Raw genomic sequence first — 21492 nt, forward strand, 5'->3', positions numbered from 1 at the left:
AATGCACATGAGTTTGAGTAAACTCTGAGTGTTGGTGATGGACAGGGAGGCCTGGTGTGCTGCAGTCCATGGGGTCGCAAAGACTTGGACACAAATGAGCAACTGAACTGACACGATTCCTGGAAATCTCTGCCCCTTCCCCAAAATAGTTGGAATAATCCTCCTACTCATTAGCCTATAAAATTACCCAACCCATAAAAGCTAACCACATACATTTCGATGCTGCACTCACCCTCTGCCATGATCCACACTCTATGGACTGTGTTTCTCTCTGAATAAATCCACTTCTTACCTACCTCCTTGTCTCCCACTGAATTCTTCCTGTCATGAGACACAAAGAACCTGAGCCTCAGAAAGTCCAGACACCTGGTAAGTGATTCTAATTAAAAGATCATGGGTTCAAGTCCCAATCCTCAGTGCTCAGCTTTCTTTGTAGTTCAACTCTCACATTCACACATGACTACTGGAAAAACCATAGCTTTGACTGGATGGACCTTTGTTGGCAAAGTAATGTTTCTGTTTTTTAATATGCTGTCTAGGTTGGTCATAGCTTTTCTTCCAAGGAGGAAGCATCCTTTCATTTCATGGCTGCAGTCACCATCTGCAGTGATTTTGGAGTCCAAGAAAATAAAGACTCTCACTGTTTCCTTTGTTTCCCCATCTATTTCCCATGAAGTGATGGGACCAGATGCCATGATCTTCGTTTTCTTAATGTTGAGTTTTAAGCCAACTTTTTCACTCTCCTCTTTCACTTTCATCAAGAGGCTCTTCAGTTCTTCTTCACTTTCTGCCATAAGGGTGGCGTCATCTGCATATCTGAGGTTGTTGATATTTCTCCTGGCAATCTTGATTCCAACTTGTGCTTCATCCAACCCGACATGTGGCATGATGTACTCTGCATAAAAGTTAAATATGCAGGGTGACAATATACAGCCTTGAGGTACTCCTTTCCCAATTTGGAACCAGTCTGTTGTTCCATGTCTGGTTCTAACTGTTGCTTCTTGACCTGCATACAGATTTCTCAGGAGGCAGGTCAGGGGGTCTAGTATTCCCGTCTCTTGAAGAATTCCCCACAGTTTGTTGTGATCCACATAGTCAAAGGCTTTAACTTTGTAGTCCATAAAGCAAAGGTAGGTGTTTTTCTGGAACTCTCCTGCTTTTTTGATGATCCAATGGATGTTGACGATTTGAACTCTGGTTCCTCTGTCTTTTCTAAATCCAGCTTGAACATCTGGAAGTTCATGGTTCACATACCGTTGAAGCCTGGCTTGGAGAATTTTGAGCATTACTTTGCAAGCGTGTGAGATCCCACACCGGGCACAGCCCATGTCCACCAGGATAGGGCTGGGCTTGGAGACCTGAACGCTGGGCTATCTACTACTGTGGGCAGGAATTCCTCAGAAGAAATGGAGTAGCCATTTTGGTCAACAAAAGAGTTAGAAATGCAGTACTTGGAAAAAAAAAAGAAATGCAGTACTTGGATGCAATCTCAAAAATGACAGAATGATCTCTGTTCGTTTCCAAGGCAAACCATTCAATATCACAGTAATCCAAGTCTATGCCCCAATCAGTAATGCTGAAGAAGCTGAAGTTGAACGGTTCTATGAAGACCTACAAGACCTTTTAGAACTAACACCCAAAAAAGATGTCCTTTTCATTACAGGCGACTGGAATGCAAAAGTAGGAAGTCAAGAAACACCTGGAGTAACAGGCAAATTTGGCCTTGGAATACGGAATGAAGCAGGGCAAAGACTAATAGAGTTTTGCCAAGAAAATACACTGGTCATAGCAAACACCCTCTTCCAACAACACAAGAGAAGACTCTACACATGGACATCACCAGATGGTCAACACCAAAATCAGATTGATTATATTCTTTGCAGCCAAAGATGGAGAAGCTCTATACAGTCAACAAAAACAAGACCAGGAGCTGACTGTGGCTCAGATCATGAACTCCTTATTGCCAAATTCAGACTGAAATTGAAGAAAGAAGGGAAAACCACTAGACCATTCAGATATGACCTAAATCAAATCCCTTATGATTATACAGTGGAAGTGAGAAATAGATTTAAGGGACTAGATCTGATAGAGTGCCTGATGAACTATGGACGGAGGTTAGTGACATTGTACAGGAGACAGGGATCAAGATCATCCCCATGGAAAAGAAATGCAAAACAGCAAAATGACTGTCTGGGGAGGCCTTACAAAAAGCTGTGAAAAGAAGAGAAGCAAAAAGCAAAGGAGAAAAGGAAAGATATAAGCATCTGAATGCAGAGTTCCAAAGAATAGCAAGAAGAGAGAAGAAAGCCTTCCTCAGCAATCAATGCAAAGAAACAGAGGAAAACAACAGAATGGGAAAGACTAGAGATCTCTTCAATAAAATTAGAGATACCAAGGGAACATTTCATGCAAAGATGGGCTCGATAAAGGACAGAAATGGTATGGACCTAACAAGCAGAAGATATTAAGAAGAGGTGGCAAGAATACACAGAAGAACTGTACAAAAAAGATCTTCACAACCCAGATAATCACGATGGTGTGATCACTCACCTGAAGCCAGACATGCTAGAATGTGAAGTCAAGTGGGCCTTAGGAAGCATCACTATGAACAAAGCTAGTGGAGGTGATGGAATTCCAGTTGAGCTATTTCAAATCCTGAAAAATGACGCTGTGAAAGTGCTGCACTCAATATGCCAGAAAATTTGGAAAACTCAGCAGTGGCCACAGGACTGGAAACGGTCAGTTTTCATTCCAATCCCAAAGAAAGGCAATGCCAAAGAATGCTCAAACTACCACACAATTGCACTCATCTCACACGCTAGTAAAGTAATGCTCAAAATTCTCTAAGCCAGGCTTCAGCAAAACGTGAACCGTGAACTTCCAGATGTTCAAGCTGGTTTTAGAAAAGGCAGAGGAATGAGAGACCAAATTGCCAACATCCGCTGGATCATGGAAAAAGCAAGAGAGTTCCAGAAAAACATCTATTTCTGCTTTATTGACTATGCCAAAGCCTTTGACTGTGTGGATCACAATAAACTGTGGAAAGTTCTGAAAGAGATGGGAATACCAGACCACCTGACCTGCCTCTTGAGAAATCTGTATGCAGGTCAGGGCGCAACAGTTAGAACTGGACATGGAACAGACTGGTTCCAAATAGGCAAAGGAGTACGTCAAGGCTGTATGTTGCCACCCTGCTTATTTCGCTTATATGCAGAGTACATTATGAGAAACGCTGGGCTGGAAGAAGCACAAGCTGGAATCAAGATTGCCAGGAGAAATATCAATAACCTCAGATATGCAGATGACACCACCCTTATGGCAGAAAGTGAAGAGGAACTAAAAAGCCTCTTGATGAAGGTGAAAGAGGAGAGTGGAAAATGTTGGCTTAAAACTCAACATTCAGAAAACTAAGATCATGGCATCTGGTCCCATCACTTCATGGGAAATAGATGGGGAAACAGTGGAAACAGTGCCAGACTTTATTTTCGGGGGCTCCAAAATCACTGCAGATAGTGACTGCAGCCATGAAATTAAAAGACACTTACTCCTTGGAAGGAAAGTTATGACCAACCTAGATAGCACATTGAAAAGCAGAGACATTACTTTGCCAACAAAGGTCCGTCTAGTCAAGGCTATGGTTTTTCCTGTGGTCATGTATGGATGTGAGAGTTGGACTGTGAAGAAAGCTGAGCACCGAAGAATTGATGCTTTTGAACTGTGGTGTTGGAGAAGACTCTTGAGAGTCTCTTGGCCTGCAAGGAGATCCAACCAGTCCATTCTGAAGTCCATTCAGCCCTGGGATTTCTTTGGAAGGAATGATGCTAAAGCTGAAACTCCAATACTTTGGCCACCTCATGGGAAGAGTTGATTCATTGGAAAAGACTCTGATGCTGGGAGGGATTGGGGGAAGGAGGAGAAGGGGACGACAGAGGATGAGATGGCTGGATGGCATCACTGACTTGATGGATGTGAGTCTGAGTGAACTCTGGGAGTTGGTGATGGACAGGGAGGCCTGGCGTGCTGCAATTCATGAGGTCGCAAAGAGTCGGACATGACTGAGCGACTGAACTGAACTGAAAACAAAAATTGTAGGAGTGTGTTGGGTTGGGGGGAAGAGTCTGCTTCCCAGCTCAGTCAGGTTGCTAGAAAAGCCAGCTCCATGAAGCTGTAGGACGAAGTCCCTGTTCTCTTGTTGGCTGTCTCCCAGGGTTCTTCTGAAATTCAAGAGTCCACTACCACCACCCACACGTTCCTCACCACACGGCCCTCTGCCTTCAAAACCTTGGAGTCCTCCTACTTCGAGTATTCTTCTACCTTTAAGAACCCTTTTGACAAACTATGACAAACCTAGACAGCGTGTTAAAAAAAAACAGATAAATCACTTTGCTGACAAAGGTCTGTATAGTCAAAGCTTTAGTTTTTCCAGCATTCATGTATGGATGTGAGATTTTCACCATAAAGAAGGCTGCATGCCAAAGAATTGATTTTGAACGGTGGTGCTGGAGAAGACTCTTGAGAGTCCCTTAGACTGCAAGGAGATCCAACCAGTCAGTGCCAAAGGAAATCAACCCTGAATATTCACTGAAAGGACTGATGCTGAAGTTGAAGCTCCAATACTTTGGCCACCTGATGCGAAAAGCCAACTCATTGGAAAGGACTCAGATGCCAGGAAAGATTGAAGGCAGGAGGAGATGGGGATGTCAGAGGACAAGATGGTTGGATGACATCACCGACTGAATGGACATGAGTTTGAGCAAGCTCCAGGAGATAGTGAAGGACAGGGAAGCCTGGCGTGCTACAGTCCATGGGGTCATAAAGAGTCACAACTTAGCCACTGAACAACAACAAAGAACCCTTATGATTCCCTAGGGCCCATCCAAACAATCCAGGACTATCTCCTTATCTAGTCAGCTGATTAGTAACCTTAATTATACCTGCTATGTACTATGAACTATTAGAATTCTCACTTAATGCCCCCAAATCCTGTGGAATCAGGCCAGTCCAGGGCAGCTTTGGCAGTTCCACTCCTGTTTAGGTTGCAGTGGCAACAGCTGTCAAGACACAGGATATAGGTGAGCCACTGGTCTCACAGGTCTCGAGGTGGGCACAGCAAGGGGCCTGTGAAGCCAGTGAAGCATGATCAGTGATAAAAACTGGGGACGAGAGGTTGGACAGAAGAGATCCAGGGAGTTGGGCAGGCCATTGTTGAAGGACTCAGATTCTTAACAGGGACAATGAGGCCTAGAGACTGGGATTTTAATTAGCTTCCTTGGGGCCTGGGCCACGGAATGCTCCCTTCCCTGCTTTGAACACAGCCGCTCAGTAGCTGCCTAAGGCAGGAGGCAGGGTCTCTGATCTTATCCTCAAACTGGAGCTGAGAAGTCGGCCCCTTCCACTCTGGACTCCGAACCTGCTGCACAAAGCATGGGGTCCACTGCGCATCACCTCCCTCTTCCTTCAGCCTCCATGAGTAGAGCCTAAGGCCCAGCCAGTCCACATCCAGTGGGCCTGGCTCCCCCGGGGCCCTGGACAGCCAGGCCCAACTCAAGGTCCTCGGGGGTCCAGGCTGTTTCTCTGCCCGGACAGTTCTTCCAACAGATTTTGGGCTCTAAAGTGCCTCTTTGGATTCTGACTGCTCGCCACCTCCCAGCTAGACGCAAGACCCGTCTCATCGCCTCTACCGCCTTTATTTTCTGAGCGTTGGCGCGGAGTGTGGCCTGCTGAAAGCACTCTGAACAGTCCCTCCTCACACCCCTCCCTGGGGCAGGTGCGCCTCCTGTAGGGGCATGGAGTCCGGGTGCCTCACCTTCTCCCTGGGCCAAGGCAAGGTGGTGCCCGTCTGTTCCCACATTCCACTCGCAGCCCCCAGGCCCACATAGGTGGAGGCCTTGGGTGTCCTCATCTACAAGAGGGATTTTGACCTGCCGGGACCCGCCCCGGGCTTGGGAGTCCACCGCCCTCCCGCCCTCACCCGGCCTCACCCGGCCTCACCTTCTCCCGCCCGACAGCACATGCGAGGAGCGTGGCCTACAGATTGACAGCGCAGGCCCCGCCCCCGCCCCGTCGCTAGGGCGAAACTGCGTGGTTGCCCCGGCCCCCTGCGACTTTGGCCGGAAGTGCGACCTGGCGGCGGCGACTAGTCTCCATGGAAACGCCGGAAACGTGCTCTGACCGAGTGGTTCGCCGCGTCGCGGCATCTGCGGACTTCAGTTCCGCCGGCGTCGCTGCCCGGAAGTGCGGCTTCGGAGGTGGTGAGCTGGAGGCGGCCACCGCCCGGCCTGGTGCCTGAGGAGGAGCCGGAGGTGGGGTCAGGCGAGCATCCCCCTGCCGCAGGGCCGGCGGGGAGGCCGAGGCGTGACAGGGGAGGGGCGCCCGCGCTAGGCTTGGCGCGCTCGTCGCAGACGTGAGGGGGCGCTGCAGGACGGGGGCATGTCGCGGGCCGGGGCGCGGAGGCGGGAACCCAGGTCGGCCAGGGCCGGAGCGGGCGCAGCCGGAGCCGATCGGAGAACGAGTTGCTGGGGTCGGGGGGGCGCGAGGCATGGCGCAGGGGACTCAAGAGGGTGCTCGGACCAGAGGGCACGGCGTGGGTCAAGGGGCGGCGGCGAGGATGCCTGGGAGCCGCGGCTCAAGGTGGGCCTTTGTTCCGAACCGCCCGAGGCTCCGCTGCACCTGCAGAGACAGGAGCCTGCCGGGGCGCGGGGCGGAAAAGGAAGGGCCAGTCCCCACGGACTGGGGCGCGGGCTTTTGCCCGCGTCGCCCGGGCACAGGCTGGAAGTCCTTTAGGCGCGGGCGAATAAAGCCAGTGCAGGGGGCTTGCGGCAGAGGTAACGGCACATGTAGACTTGGCCTGCGTAAGGAATTGCCACGAAGACCCCAGAGCTAAGGAGAGTCCCGATCTGTTCTTAATAGATCTCAACAGGCTCCCTCTGGCTGTCGGGTGGGGAATAGACCGGAAGGTGGGGGAACCTGGTAGAGGTGTGCAAAGTGGTCCGAGGGGTCAGATACGGAGCATGAACGGCCCCCAGCAAAGGAAAGTCGATTTGGACGTAAGGAGCCAGAGGGGATGAGTCTGAGACCCCAGCAGGCTCCGAGGATTTCGAGGCCTCACCTAAACCAGACTGGTGCAGAGTGGGACCGTCTCAGGGTATCTCATACGTTTGATAAAGGGGAAATTGAGGCCCAGCAAGCATGCTTCCTGTTTGACGGTGAAGTAGCTGAGCTTCTCAGATTCCCAGAGATCCCTGGGAATCCCTTCCCCTTTTCGGTGCCTGAGGGTGGGCAGTGCTGGGATTTCCAGGCTATAGTTGGACAAGAAGTGTCCATATTGCTCAGCCATGCTGAACCTGATGTCTCTGCTACTCCACCTGCACCCAACCAATCACACAGCCCTGGGCAGTCCACAGGCCCATCTCGATGCCACACCCACACCCTGGGTCCCATAGGTGCCCCATAGGTCACATCAAGATTCCAGGAAACACAGGCTGCAAGACATGTCTCCCACTAGACCATGTATTTCCCTCCCTTCCAGCGGCACCTGCCAGGCTTCCCAGGTGGCGCTAGTGGTAAAGAACCTGCCTGCCAATACAGGAGACATAAGAGACCCGGGTGTCATCCCTGGGCTGGGAAGATCCCCTGGAGGAGGACATGGCAACCCACTCCAGTATTCTTGCCTGGAGAATCTTCCCATGGATAGAGGAGCCTGGTGGGCAGCAGTCCATAGGGTCGCAAAGAGTCAGACACGACTGAATCCACTTAGTGCGCACTCAGGACACCTGCCAGGCTACTGCCCAACCTCCTCTCAACACTTTGTGACTATGAGCACCCTTCGACCCAGAGGCCATTCATGCCAGCCCCACCCCATCGAAGACCTGCGCATACACTCGATATAACCAGGTTCTGAGGCAGCAGACCTCTGGGTCTGGGTCTGCAAGGGTCTTGGATGCTCCAAGGTTGAAGGCCCTGCCAAGAGGAGATGAAAAAGAAGTCCCTAGTGGTGGGAGTCTTAGCTGGCAGGGTGGGGAAGGGGGTGTTCTATATAGGGGCTCCTGCCCTCTTCTCCACCCTATTGGAGGAGAAGGTGCGGGAGGCATGGATGGGAGTTAGTGGAAGAGGGGGTCGGTAGGACAAAATAGGTGAGGCGGGCCCTGGGTCTCCCCACTCTGGCAGTAAGCACGACCGGGAGGGCCGCAAAGCTGGAGGTGCTGGGGGTGGGGGGCGGCCACAGAAGTCCTGGAGGCGGGGAGTGGAGTCCTGCTGGGTTGGGAACCAGGACTTGGAGGGGCCAGGGGCACTGGAGAGGGCTGGGGCTCCTGAGGCCTGGGCGTGTGCGGCCCCCCTGCCCGCTGAAGGGATGGCTGACCGCCCCCCCACCCCCACCCCCACCACAGCCCCGTCCAGTGCAGATTGAGGGGAGGTCCCCCGGCTCACACCGCCCGTCCCGCGCAGATGGCGGCGGCGGCGGCGGAGGCGGTGCACCACATCCACCTGCAGAACTTCTCGCGGTCCCTGCTCGAGACCCTCAACGGGCAGCGGCTGGGCGGGCACTTCTGTGACGTGACGGTCCGCATCCGAGAGGCCTCGCTGCGTGCCCACCGCTGCGTGCTGGCCGCCGGCTCGCCCTTCTTCCAGGACAAGCTGCTGCTCGGCCACTCGGAGATCCGCGTGCCACCGGTGGTGCCCGCGCAGACGGTGCGCCAGCTCGTCGAGTTCCTCTACAGCGGCTCGCTGGTGGTGGCGCAGGGCGAGGCGCTGCAGGTGCTCACCGCCGCGTCGGTGCTGCGCATCCAGACGGTCATAGACGAGTGCACACAGATCATCGCCCGAGCCCGCGCCCCCGCGCCGGGCGCTCCCGCGCCCCCCGCCCGCGCCCGATGCCGCCGCCGCTGGCGCCAGCGCAATTGCGCCACCGCCTGCGGCACCTGCTGGCGGCTCGGCCCCGGGCCCCCGGCGCCCGCGCACCCGGCGCAAGCAGCGCCAACCGGCGCGCCTGCAGCTGCCCGCGCCCCCCGCGCCCGCCAAGGCGGAGAGCGCGGCCTCCGACCCCGCGCTGACCGCGGACGACGGCGCGGACGATGACGACGACGAGGCCGACGACGAGACCGACGGCGAGGACGGCGAGGGCAGCGGCCCCGGGGAGATCCAGGCGCCCCCCGCCTTCCCCGACTGCGCCGCGGGCTTCCTGCCCGCCGCGGCGGATGGCACGCGGGAGGAGCCGTCTGTGCCCGCCGGCCTCTCGGATTACAGCGGGCCCGGCAGGGACTTCCTCCGGGGGACCTCGGCCACCGAAGACGTGTTCCCCGACGGCTACGTCTCCGCCTGGCAAGAGGGCGATCAGGCTGCCCCCGAAGGCTGTCCGGTCGAGACCCCTGCCCCTCCCGACTGCGTCCTGTCGGGGCCCCGCCCACCTGGCGTGAAGACCCCCGGGCCGCCCGTGGCGCTTTTCCCCTTCCACCTGGGAGCCCCCGGGCCGCCGGCGCAACCCTCTCCCGCGCCCTCGGGGCCGGCCCCTGCGCCCCCGCCCGCCTTCTACCCAGCGCTGCAGTCGGACGCAGCTCCCAGCGCGCCACTAGGGGAGGCCCCGGCCCCAGCGGCTGCGCCCCCCGTGGCCCCCTCGATCACTCCCGCGCGCGCCCCAGGCGCCGAGCCGCCCGCCTACGAGTGCAGCCACTGCCACAAGACGTTCAGCTCTCGAAAAAACTACACCAAGCACATGTTCATCCACTCGGGTGAGCCGGGGTGGGTCTCTGGGCCCCTCGATTTGGAGTTAGGCCTTTCGTGAACTGTCAATGACCCAAGGGTCATCACAGCCTGGTTCCCCTCTCGGATTCGGGTGATGGGGCGGCCTGCCCTGTAACCCCGGGGGTTCTGTGCCGGCCAGCAGGGAGGGGCACGTATACCTCGGTTTTTCCCAGTGTGAGGCCGCTGGGCCTGAACGGCGGCCAGTGACCAGAGTTCAGAAGGCTCTCTGGGCGCGGCAGGGATGGAGGAGGGGCAGCCCGGCCCTGGGCCCGACACCAGGAAGTTTGAGGGGGGAGGTATCGTCCCTGGAGGTGGGGGTAGACCTGAGTGGTCAGCCTCGATGGGCAACGATGTCCTAGACCTGCGGGCTTCCCTGCTAGGAGCTACCTGTTGGAGTCGTGAGTCACTGACAGGTAGTGACCCTGGTGTCACCATTAGGGTCTGGGAAAGGGGCGTCCCTGCCAGGTGGAGGGATTCCAGGTTAATGACACTTCTGGGTGCGGAGGGGAGTCGTGGTCCGGCACAGCGCCCCAAAGCCCCTTCCCAGCTAACCTGAGCGCGCTTCCCGCCCTGTCGCCCGCAGGGGAGAAGCCCCATCAGTGCGCCGTGTGCTGGAGATCCTTCTCGCTGCGTGACTACCTGCTCAAGCACATGGTCACGCACACTGGCGTGCGCGCCTTCCAGTGCGCCGTCTGCGCCAAGCGCTTCACGCAGAAAAGCTCGTTGAACGTGCACATGCGCACCCACCGGCCGGAGCGCGCGCCCTGCCCCGCCTGCGGCAAGGTCTTCTCGCACCGCGCGCTGCTGGAGCGCCACCTGGCCGCGCACCCTGCGCCCTGATGCGGGCCTGGGCCCTGGCCACGCCCCGTGGGGTTGGCCTCTCCGCTCCGCTGGCGGCCGCGTCCACGGCCGACGTCACACCTGTCGCGGCCTCTTGGCCGCTTTCCCGCCGCCGGCCCGCGCTGTCCCCGAGCGCAGGCCCTGCTCCTGCCCACCCTGTTCCCCAGCCCCGCCTGCTTCGTTCCTCCCTTCCTGCGTACTCGGCCCTCCAGGTGGGGGCCGGCTGGGGGTGATCAGGAATTCCACCGCCTCCGAGAACTGGATCATCTCCATGCTGACCTAGGGCTCGGCCATGGAGCCGGGCCCAGGATTCACGGTCCCGACTCCAGTTCACGCCTCCCCGGCTCCAGGGAGTGGGGTGGGAGCTGCTCCTCTGATCCCGTGCCAGGCTACGAGGTCCCCAGCGCCCCGACCCGAGCCACCCCTCCCTCATCTGGCACCTAGGGCATCGCCACGGACTAAGGCCCGGCCTTGGGAGCCCTGCTCTGTAATAAAGGACTGGGGGCCGTGGGGTCCAAACCCAGAAGCGCGAGCCCCAGCCCATGTGTGCCTCACCGTCTGTGACCGCCGTGGGTGTTGGGGTGCAGTGCGCCTGGGCAGCACCCCGCTGGGCAGCGCTCCCTTGGGCGGCGCGCGGCAGGATGGGTCGCTTTGCCATCTCGTGCCTCTGTTCTCTTGTAGGAGACGCCTGGCTCCCTAGAGCCCTCGCTCCTGTTGGGGAGTGGGGTGCGGACAGCCCTCTCTGACAAGGGTCTGGAAGCCGCAACCCACCCCACCCCTCCTCCCAAGCCCCGCCCAAGATGAAGATTTCGAGGCCCCTCCTCCGAGATCATCCAGGCAGATTCTCTGGCCTTCAGGCTTCCCCTCCTGATGGCCTTGATGGTTTAACCACTCACTTTGAGGGGCAGGGGATCTTTGGGGCCTGAGTCCCAGAATTACTGTCCTGGCCTTCAGGGTCGCGAGTGCCCCGCTGGCCTAGGGGCGGCACAGACACCAGCAGCCGGCCTCTCAGGCTGCCTACCGGGGTTGCTGAAGATACCAGCCAGGGTCAGCTAGAGGCTCCTCCTCGCAGGCCTCCTTCACATCGCTGGCGCAAGGCCCGCGCACCGCCTGCAAAGTATCCCGAGCCGGGGGCAGGGGTGTGGGGCGGGGGTGTGGGGGGTGGGGTGGGGCCTGCGGGCCCACGTTGAAATCCTAGGCCCCCGGCTCGTTTCCACGCTCCCCTGCTGAGGCTTTCCCGCCATACCCATATTCCAGACAAAGTTCAGCCTCCTGAACCCTGAGCCTGGTCCCCACAGATGCCAGGGGTACAGCAGAGTCAGAGCGGGGCCTGGGTAGGGGGGTCAGGATCAGGTTTGAACTCAGGCTCTGCGACTTTCAGAGCTTACTGCCCATCTGCTGTGTCCCTGGCCCCCACCCAGCTCCCGCGGAGTCAGGTTAGGTCGGTGCACAGGGAGCCTCCCGGGAGGCCTGCTAGCGTCGGAGCTGCCTTGCTATCCTGCCTGGCTGGAAGTTCAGAGGACTGTTTCCCAAGAGACTGGCACCCAGTGGCAGGAAAGGGGGCAGAGGGGCCAGCGACACACAGAAGAGCAGGCAGGGCCAAACAAACACCTGGGGTTAGGAAGGCGGGAGGGCAGAGTCCTGGGGCCCACACCTTGGTCAACAGTCCATGAGTCACTGCACAGGGGCGGGTCGCCGGCGGAGGTGGGCACTCCTGGACATTTCCCGGAGTTAGGAGCAGGTGCCATGGGGCTCTGGAGGCGACTGGCCTTCTCGTTGTTGCTGCTGCTGCTGCTGTGGGGCCTGGGGCAGTCGCCATGGGCGGCGGCAGCGGCCCCAGCTCTGCGCTGGCTCCTGGGCGACCCGGCCTGCGGCCTGCTGCTGGGCCTGGCCGTGCTGGCAGGGCCCTGGCTGGGCCCCTGGACACCACACTGGCTGAGCCTGGCTGCTGCGGCCCTGCTACTGACCCTGCTACCCGCACGGCCGCCGCCCGGGCTCCTCTGGCTGCCGGCCGACCTGGCCTACACCTTCCTGATGCTCCGCCTGGGCCTCCGCACCTGGGCACGCTTGCGGCGCCAGCCGCCGGACACCTTCGTGGACTCCTTTGAGCGGCGTGCACGGGCGCAGCCAGGCCGCACGATCCTGGTGTGCACCGGTCCGGGGGGCCGCGCGGTCACCTTCCAAGAGCTGGACACCAGGGCCTGCCAGGCGGCCTGGGCCCTGAAGGCTGAGCTGGCCGGCGTCGCGGGCCTGCGCGACCGGGAGCCCACCGCCCTGCTGGTGCTGCCCTCGCAGATGCTCCCCGCCCTGAGCCTGTGGCTGGGGCTGGCCAAGCTGGGCTGCCCGGTGGTCTGGATCAACCCTCACGGCCGCGGGCCACCCCTGGTGCACGCGGTGCTGAGCTCCGGGGCCCGCGTGCTGGTGGTGGACCCAGGTGAGAACCCCTGGACAAGGGGGTCGGAGGGGCTGGGCAGCAGGCGGGAGAGGGCGGCGGAGTACTGCTGTCCAGGGGGTCCCAGTCGGGGCTGGCTCTTAAAACAGCCCACAGCCCGCTGGCTCTTAGGACCCAAACCCAGTTGCTGGACAGAAATGCTGAAGGTCCCAGAGTTGTGTTGATTTTTTTTTCACCGTGGCTATTTGCGGGCGTTTCGCACCCCAATACTCATTACAGGTAAGGCAGGTGCGCTTCGCGGCTGCGGGGGGCGGGCCTCGGCACGTCTCGCCCCTCCCACCGCAGGGCACCCCGCCCCCCTGAAGCTTCCTCTGACCCCTCCCGCAGAGCTCCGGGCAAACCTGGAGGAGGTCCTGCCCAAGCTGCAGGCGGAGAAGGTGCACTGTCTCTACCTGGGCCGCAGCTCCCCCACGCCCGGGGTGGGGGCCCTGGGCGCCGCCCTGGCCGCCGCCCCCTCAGACCCCGTGCCCGCCGACCTGCGGGCGGACATCAAGCTGCGAAGCCCAGCCCTGTTCATCTACACCTCGGGGACCACCGGTGAGCGTGCCCGATGTCCAGGCCCGACCTCTGAACTCTCCTGCTGACCTGATCTCAAGCCTGATTTGTGCCCTCAACTTGGCCTCTGAAACCCTCCTTGCCCCTGGATTGTGACCCCTGGCCCCAACGTTGACAGCCAGTGTTATCTGAATGGTCAGTGCCAGAACCTTGCCTCTGGCCGGTAAACAGCCGCTGAAACCCTGACCTTTGGAATTCATCCGCTGAACCCCGATGAAAACCCACCCACGCTGGCCATCTTTCCAGAGCCTCAAACCCCTGAGCTTGCGGGCCTGCCCTACCCTCCTCTCCCCTCTTCTCCCCAGGGCTCCCCAAGCCCGCCATCCTCACCTACGAGCGGGTGCTGCAGGTTGCAGGGATGCTGACTCTGTGTGGGGTCACAGCCGACGACGTGGTCTACACGGTCTTGCCTTTGTACCACACCATGGGGCTTGTCCTTGGAGTCCTCAGTTGCCTGGACCTTGGTAAGCCTTTCTTTCTTTGAGGTCCCCATTCAATCCACAGGACTCCCAGCCTGGATGTCAGGGTGGCAAGCCCAATAGGTTACCCAGAACCCCAGGTTCCCATCTTTGACAAGGGACAGAGAAGCCCAGGGCCACCTGGATAGAGGGACGGACACCCGGGGAGTCCTTCGTGGCTGTGCCGCGGGCAGGAAGAGAGCGGCACTGCTGTGGGTGTTGGGTATTCCTGGCAGTCAGGGTCCCAGGTGGAGCCAGTGAAGGAACCGGCAGCAACCCTTCCTTCCGGTTGTCTCCCTAGACACCTGGCCACGAATTCAGTGAACAGAGCGCCTGGTCGGTTTTGTTGCCATTGTTGTCGTTTCTGAAATTTTAACATGGAATATATTGAAATACCAAAATTTCTAAAGTTTTCTACATGAATCCTCAGGTACTCACCACCCAGCTGCAGCCGTTAGCAGCATTTTGCTCTTCTGTGTTTTGATTATCACCTCCCCTTTACTCTCACTTTTTACTCTCATTATTTCTTCAAAAATCTTAAAATCATGGGCCATTTCAAACATACAGGAAAGCAGAGCAGATAGTTTGATGAAGTCTCTGAAATCCTCACCCAGCCTCAACAATTGTTAACGTTGCCAATTTTATTTAATAGGAACTCTCTTCTTTCTGGATTATTTTGGACCAGATTCTAGATACTATCTTTCTCTTTGTAAATACTGCAGTATGTATCTCTAATATGTAAGAACTTAAAACACCTGTGACCACTGTGATTATCACACCTACCTGAAAAATTAACAGTAACTCTTGAATAATATCTGATGCTCACCTCATGTTAAAAACTTCCCAGGAGTTCCCTAGTAGTCCAGTGTCTAAGCCTGTGTGCTCCCACTGCAGGGGCCACAGGTTCGATCTCTGGTCAGGAAGCTAGAGCCCACATGCTGCAACTAAGACCCAGGGCAGCCAAATAAATGATTACATATATATTTTTTTTAATTAGCCCAATTATCTGTCTTTTTGCAGTTCAAGTGTTCTTTGTACTTGCTTGCTTGGTCTCTGTTCCTCTCCCTCCCACATTCCTGTTAAAACTAGACAGTCTTTCTAGAGATGTTTTCATTTATTTTTAAAAGTTTTTATTTCTTTGGCCGCACCAGGTCTTTGTTGTGGCATGCAGGACCCAGTTCCCTGACCAAGGATCAAACCGGGGCGCCTGCATCGGGAGCATACAGTCTTAGCCACTAGACCACCAGGGAAGTCCCTGTTTTATTTTTACTTTTTTTTTTTTTTGCTCTTTACAAGAGACTCGCTTTTTAAAAATTTTTAACTGAAGGATAATTGCTTTACCATATTGTGTTTGTCTCTGCCATACATCAACATGAATCAGCCACGGGTATACATGTGTCCCCTCCCTCCTGAACCTCCCTCCCACCTCCCACCGCATCCCATTCCAGGTTGTCATAGTGTTTTCATTTATTTTAAAACAATCTTTATTTATTTATCTGGCTGCAATGGGTCTGAGTTGTGTCCTTCAGGGCCTTCAATGTGGTGCCTGGACTCTACTGTGGCCCGAGGCCTTAGTTGCTCTGTGGCAGGTGGGATCCCCAACCACGGATCAAACTTGTGTCTGATGCATTGCAAAGTGGATTCTTAACCATTGGACAACCCGAGAAGAATCCCCACGATGTTTTTCAGTTCAGTTCAGTCGCTCAGTCGTGTCCGACTCTTTGTGACCCCATGAAGCGCAGCACGCCAGGCCTCCCTGTCCATCACCACTCCCAGAGTTCACTCAGACTCACGTCCATCGAGTCAGTGATGCCGTCTAGCCATCTCATCCTCTGTCGTCCCCTTCTCCTCCTGCCCCCAATCCCTCCCAGCATCAGAGTCTTTTCCAATGAGTCAACTCTTTGCGTGAGGTGGCCAAAGTACTGGAGTTTCAGCTTTAACATCATTCCTTCCAAAGAAATCCCAGGGCTGAATGGACTTCAGAATGGACTGGTTGGATCTCCTTGCAGTCCAAGGGACTCTCAAGAGTCTTCTCCAACACCACAGTTCAAAAGCATCTATTCTTTGGCACTCAGCCGTCTTCACAGTCCAACTCTCACATCCATACATGACCACAGGAAAAACCATAGCCTTGACTAGACGGACCTTTGTTGGCAAAGTAATGTCTCTGCTTTTCAATGTGCTATCTAGGTTGGTCATAACTTTTCTTCCCAGGAGTAAGCGTCTTTTAATTTCATGGCTGCAATCACCATCTGCAGTGATTGTGGAGCCCCCAAAAATAAAGTCTGACACTGTTTCCCCATCTATTTCCCATGAAGTGATGGGACCAGATGCCATGATCTTCATTTTCTGAATGTTGAGTTTTAAGCCAACTTTTTCACTCTCCTCTTTCACCTTCATCAAGAGGCTTTTTAGTTCCTCTTCACTTTCTGCCATAAGGGTGGTGTCATCTGCATATCTGAGGTTATTGATACTTCTCCTGGCAATCTTGATTCCAGCTTGTGCTTCTTCCAGCCCAGCGTTTTTCATGAGGTACTCTGCATATAAGTGAAATAAGCAGGGTGACAATATACAGCCTTGACGTACTCCTTTTCCTATTTGGAACCAGTCTGCTGTTCCATGTCCAGTTCAAACTGTTGCTTCCTGACCTGCATACATATTTCTCAAGAGGCAGATCAGGTGATCTGGTATTCCCATCTCTTTCAGAATTTTCCAGTTTATTTAAATTCAGTTTAATTATTCTTGGGAAGAACTTGGTGCAGTGCATATTGCTTCCTAATTTGTCACACCAGAGACTTCTTAAAACTGGGATCCCATCTTAGGCAAAGAAGAATTGGGACATTTTCATTGGAAAAATCCTTATCAACCTCCCCCCTGGTCTTAGCAGCTCTTGAAGCCCTTTCCAGAATCCAGGCATTTCACTTGGGGTTGCCAACAGAGCTGTTGCTTTCAAGGACCCAGCATCCATTTTCACAGAGAGGACATCATACTTCACCTCCGCCAAGATACAGCTTCGAAGAAGACACACACCTGCTCCCTTCCCAAGCACAGGAGCAGTCGTCCCTCTGGGTGCAGGGCTGATGATATTAGCTTGTGGGGTTTTCTGAGGATTAGAGCTGAGGTAGGGAGAGTGCCATCCACAGGGCCAGCTGCAGAGGAGGGGATCAGAAAAAGAGGGAGCACTTTCCTGGAGTGACTGTGCATGCTAAGTTGCTTCAGTTGTGTCCAACTCTTTGCGACCCCATGGACTGTAGCCCACCAGGCTCCTCTGTCCATGGGATTCTCCAGGCAAGAATACTGGAGTGGGGTGCCATGCCCTTCTCCACGGAGTGACTGTAGTGGCCCCTAAGATGTACTGATCCACATGTCCATCCTTCACAACATCCATATATCCATCCAGCAACCCAGCCCCCATCACCCATCCATCCTTCTACCCGCTATCCATTTGCCCAGCTAGATAGGCATTCCTAAGACATTTATCACAATCATGAATGACTCCTGCTCACAGCCCTCATTCAGCAGGGCTTTGTACCAGGCACTGAGCTTTCCACACATTCTGAACAGGATTTGGACTCAGGTCGGGCTGTGCTCTTCTCTTGGGGACAGTCCTGGCTGGGCCAGTGACACAGAGATGAGTGTGATGCCATTTTGGGCTTCATGGGCCAGAGCCAGCTGGTCAGAGCAGCTTCTTACAGCAGCTCAGAGGCCTGACCTGAAACCCCTTCCTCTCCTCCCTTCCAGGGGTGACCTGTGTCCTGGCCCCCAAGTTCTCTGCCTCCGGCTTCTGGGATGACTGTCGGCAGCATGGTGTGACTGTGATCCAGTACGTGGGCGAGATCCTGCGGTACCTGTGCAACACACCCCAGGTGAGATGCTCAGAGAGCCCCCGAGTCATCCCAGTGAAGGTCTCAGGGAGATTCGGGCCAGGACTCACACAGTGGCCCTCAGGACAGGGGGTCCCACGCAAGGTTTCCCATCACAGCTGCTTTGAGGATCAGCTGTGCTATTTTGTGGTGGGGGGCGGTGGGGGGGGTGACTTCACCTCTCTCAGCCTCAGTGTCCTCTTTGGGGAAACAGAATAATACCTCACAGGGGTGCAGCAAGAATCAAACATGTAAAGTACTGAGAGCAGGCTGTGGCTCGGGATAAAGTCACTAGACCTGAGCAGGTCTCATCCTATGGATTAGTGACACGTGGACCCCAGGTGATTCTCTCAAGGAGTGTGTGTTAGTCCCTCAGGTGTGCCCAACTCTTTGCGACCCCATGGACTGTAGCCCACCAGGCTCCTCTGTCCATGGAATTTCCAAGCAAGAATAGTGGAGTGGGTGGCCATTTCCTTTTCCAGGGGGGTCTTCCCAACCCAGGGATCAAACCGTGGTCTCCTGCATTGCAGGCCGACTCTTAACCATCTGATCCACCAGGGGGGCCCTAACGTCCCTCCAAATAAAATCTCAAGGTAACCACTCAGGAAAAGGTTCCTGGTAACTAACCCAAGTAAGGCCCCGGGATAACTCCTCAAAATTAACCTTCAAGTCAGTCCCCCAGGTTACCTTCAGGTAAAAGCCCCCCAAGTAACTCCTCCTGCTAAGGCCTCCAGTAAACACCCCCAGGTAAAAGCTTCAGATAACCATCCCTGTATAACACCCCAGAGGTCTCCCTTAGGTCAGACCCTATAGAAGCCCTCTGGCCACCCCTACATATTCCTCCAGGTAAGGTTCCCAGGTATCCTCCACAGGTAAGCCCTGCAAGTAACTCTCTCCAGGTATAGACTCCAGGTAACTACTCTAAAGTTAAGAACTCAGATCCCCTAGATACAGGCCCCCGTCACCTCCCAGGACAGCTCTCCTGGGTAAGGGCTACTGGGGCACACCAAAGGGCAGCCCCTCCTCACCCTTCTCGGGGTGTCCCTGCAGCGGCCAGAGGACCGGACACATAAAGTCCGCCTGGCGATTGGCAATGGACTCCGGGCAGAAGTGTGGGAGACCTTCCAGCGGCGCTTCGGCCCCATTCGGATTTGGGAGATGTACGGCTCCACCGAGGGCAACGTCGGCTTCATCAACTATCCGGGGCGCTGTGGGGCCCAGGGCAAGACCAGCTGCTTCCTCCGAGTGAGTTGCTGGGCATGACGGAGCCCTGACTGGGGCTGAGCCCATCGGACCTCTGCTGATGCCTCCCACCATCTACCCAGATGCTGTCCCCCTTCGAGCTGGTGCAGTACAGCCTGGAGACAGAGGAGCCTCTGAGGGACGGTCAGGGCCTCTGCATCCCTGCGAGGCCAGGTACGGGGCTGGGGAACCTCCCCAGGTGTGCGAAGGGGTGAGAGCTGTGGGCTTCTCTGTGGCTGGAACAAGCCACCCGAAGCCTCGAGGTGGCTGACGCCCAGTGGTGGCGCCTGCAGTCCTCAGCCAGGCCCTGCATCCCTGGTCTGTCTGCCCACAGTCTGGGGCCTCCCTCTCAGCTGGTCGGTTCTGCCCAGCTCCTCTGCTTCAACCTCTGGCTCTGCTGCGTCTCTGGGTGTCCATCTGAGGTGTTCGCTTGCGCTTTCTGTGGAAGTCCCATCCTCCCAGGGATCCAGCTCCCGCCCTGAACCTTTTCCGAGGGTCTGCTCTCCTGGGGGCTGGCAAGCTCACAGCGGAATCTCTCTTCCCATCACCATTTGTGTCTCTCCCTTGTCCATCCTTGTTGGCCTTTTCCTCTTCTGAGGGGACTCTCTGATACCACCCTCATTTCCTGTCTCTGTCTCTGGATCCGTTTCTGGGTCTTTCTCTTCTCTGGCAGAGTCCGGGCCGTGGCCTGGGGGGCTCCTGACGCGCTCGGCCATGGCTAATGCCCGACTCCCGCTCCTACCCCAGGGGAGGCGGGACTCCTGCTGACCCAGGTGTTGCGTCACCAACCTTTCCTGGGCTACCGCGGGCCCCGGGAGCTGTCAGAGAAGAAGCTGGTGAAGAACGTGCGGCGCCCAAACGACCTTTACTACAACACCGGGGACGTGCTGGCCATGGACCACGAAGGCTTCCTCTACTTCCGCGACCGCCTTGGGGACACCTTCCGGTACCGCGGGGCTCCTCAGGGCCGGACGTGTGGATTCGGGGAGGGGCGGGGCTTGGGGAGTGGGCGGGGCCTCTCCTACCAGGGGGCGGGGCTCGATGGTGAGGAGGCGGGGGCTATCCTTTCCAGGGGTGGGCCCCTCGTACATATTCAGGACGGGACAGGCCAGGGGCCCAGGGGCCAGGAGGCGGCGCTTGGTCAGGGGTGGAACCTCCTTTCCCGCGCCCTGATCCCAGGCACCTGCTCCACCCCGCAGGTGGAAGGGTGAGAATGTGTCCACGCGGGAGGTGGAGGGAGTGCTGTCAGCCGTGGACTTCCTGCAGGAGGTGAACGTGTACGGCGTGCCTGTGCCCGGTGCGGAGGAGTGCACAGCCCTGTGGGAGGGGTGGGGGCTTGTTCCAGGTGGGGAGCCGCCAGGACCCGGGAGAGGGCAGCTGTGGTGCTGAGGTTGCACGTGCTCCCCAGGGTGTGAGGGCAAGGTGGGCATGGCCGCCGTGCAGCTGGTGCCCGGCCAGGCCTTCGACGGGCAGAGGCTGTACCAGCACGTGCGCACTTCTCTCCCGGGCTACGCCGCTCCCCATTTCATTCGTATCCAGGTGAGCTCGGGTGGCTGGAGGGGTGGATGGGAGGCCCGGCAGGGCGGTTGCAGTCGAGATTACAGTCGCTCCCCACGCAGGACGCCTTGGAGATCACAGGCACGTTCAAACTGGTGAAGTCCCGGTTGGTGCGCGAGGGCTTCAATGTGAGCGTCGTTGCTGATCCCCTGTTCGTGCTGGACAACCAGGCCCAAGCCTTCCGGCCCCTGACTCCAGATATATACCGGGCAGTGTGTGAGGGAGCCTGGAGACTCTGACCTCCCATCAGCTCACAGGACATCCGAAGGCGCTCCACCCAACGCTGTTCCCTCCTCCCCTTGTCCCCTCACCCACTCCCCAAACCCGACGAGCCTGGCCTTATCCCCAGCTTCACAGGCTGGGGTGACCCTGGCCCGCACCAGAGCGAGAATAAACCCGGATGTGTACACGGATGTCTGTGTCGATGGGGAGCGAGCCAGAGGTGCGGGGTCCCCCTGAGGGGCAGCCCTGTCTGGACAAGGCCAGGGGAATGGCTGGAGCCAGCGCCACTCCAGGAGGAGACAACACTCCGAGTCTGCCTGTGGCCTCTGTCGGGGCTGGGCCGGGCTGCAGACGAGGATGTGGTCTGGAGAGTGTGGGGAGAAGCGCCGTGAGGGGAGGTCTGACAAGGGCCAGAGGCGAGGCTTCTGGAGAATGGAGGCCATGGTGTCTTGGGGCTAGAAGTGCCCTCGGGGGCATTGCGGGAGCCGCAGGCCGGCTGACGTCAGCAAGAGCAGCTGTGCTAGTAACGGCCCTGCTGTGGTCAGCTGCTCCTGCCATGTCTTGT

General features: G+C 56.9%; 2 protein-coding genes across 3 annotated transcripts; both read left to right on the forward strand.

The window, feature by feature from the left end:
• Window positions 1-6142: 6142 nt before the first annotated feature.
• On the forward strand, window positions 6143-11703 carry ZBTB45 (zinc finger and BTB domain containing 45). Its single transcript, XM_070386923.1, is given in 5 exon segments — window positions 6143-6302; window positions 8446-8850; window positions 8853-8951; window positions 8954-9725; window positions 10322-11703. Coding segments are annotated over 4 exon segments (1533 nt in total). The 5' UTR covers window positions 6143-6302; the 3' UTR covers window positions 10579-11703.
• A 62-nt stretch (window positions 11704-11765) lies between these two features.
• SLC27A5 (solute carrier family 27 member 5) lies at window positions 11766-21110 on the forward strand. Of its 2 annotated transcripts, none has more exons than XM_070386900.1 (10): window positions 11766-13012; window positions 13358-13567; window positions 13891-14049; window positions 17785-17909; window positions 18957-19151; window positions 19232-19322; window positions 19896-20094; window positions 20348-20445; window positions 20557-20687; window positions 20768-21110. In XM_070386900.1, exons 1-10 carry the CDS (start codon window positions 12325-12327, stop codon window positions 20942-20944), a joined length of 2073 nt encoding a protein of 690 aa, XP_070243001.1. In that variant the 5' UTR covers window positions 11766-12324; the 3' UTR covers window positions 20945-21110. The 2 variants fall into 2 exon arrangements, with proteins under 2 accessions (XP_070243001.1, XP_070243002.1); XM_070386901.1 differs by having other exon boundaries at window positions 20348-20417; window positions 20768-20938.
• Window positions 21111-21492: the final 382 nt, after the last annotated feature.

This window comes from Bos mutus, chromosome 18, assembly GCF_027580195.1.
Source record: "Bos mutus isolate GX-2022 chromosome 18, NWIPB_WYAK_1.1, whole genome shotgun sequence".
In the NCBI taxonomy this organism is placed as follows: domain Eukaryota; kingdom Metazoa; phylum Chordata; class Mammalia; order Artiodactyla; family Bovidae; genus Bos; species Bos mutus.

Excerpts from the sequence above, each read along its gene's own strand:
- SLC27A5 (XM_070386900.1), top strand. The coding sequence starts at position 12,325 with ATGGGGCTCTGGAGGCGACTGGCCTTCTCGTTGTTGCTGCTGCTGCTG. Across the intron at positions 17,910-18,956 it reads ACCTGTGCAACACACCCCAG|CGGCCAGAGGACCGGACACA; the intron begins GTGAGATGCTCA and ends GTGTCCCTGCAG. Across the intron at positions 20,688-20,767 it reads CCCATTTCATTCGTATCCAG|GACGCCTTGGAGATCACAGG; the intron begins GTGAGCTCGGGT and ends CTCCCCACGCAG.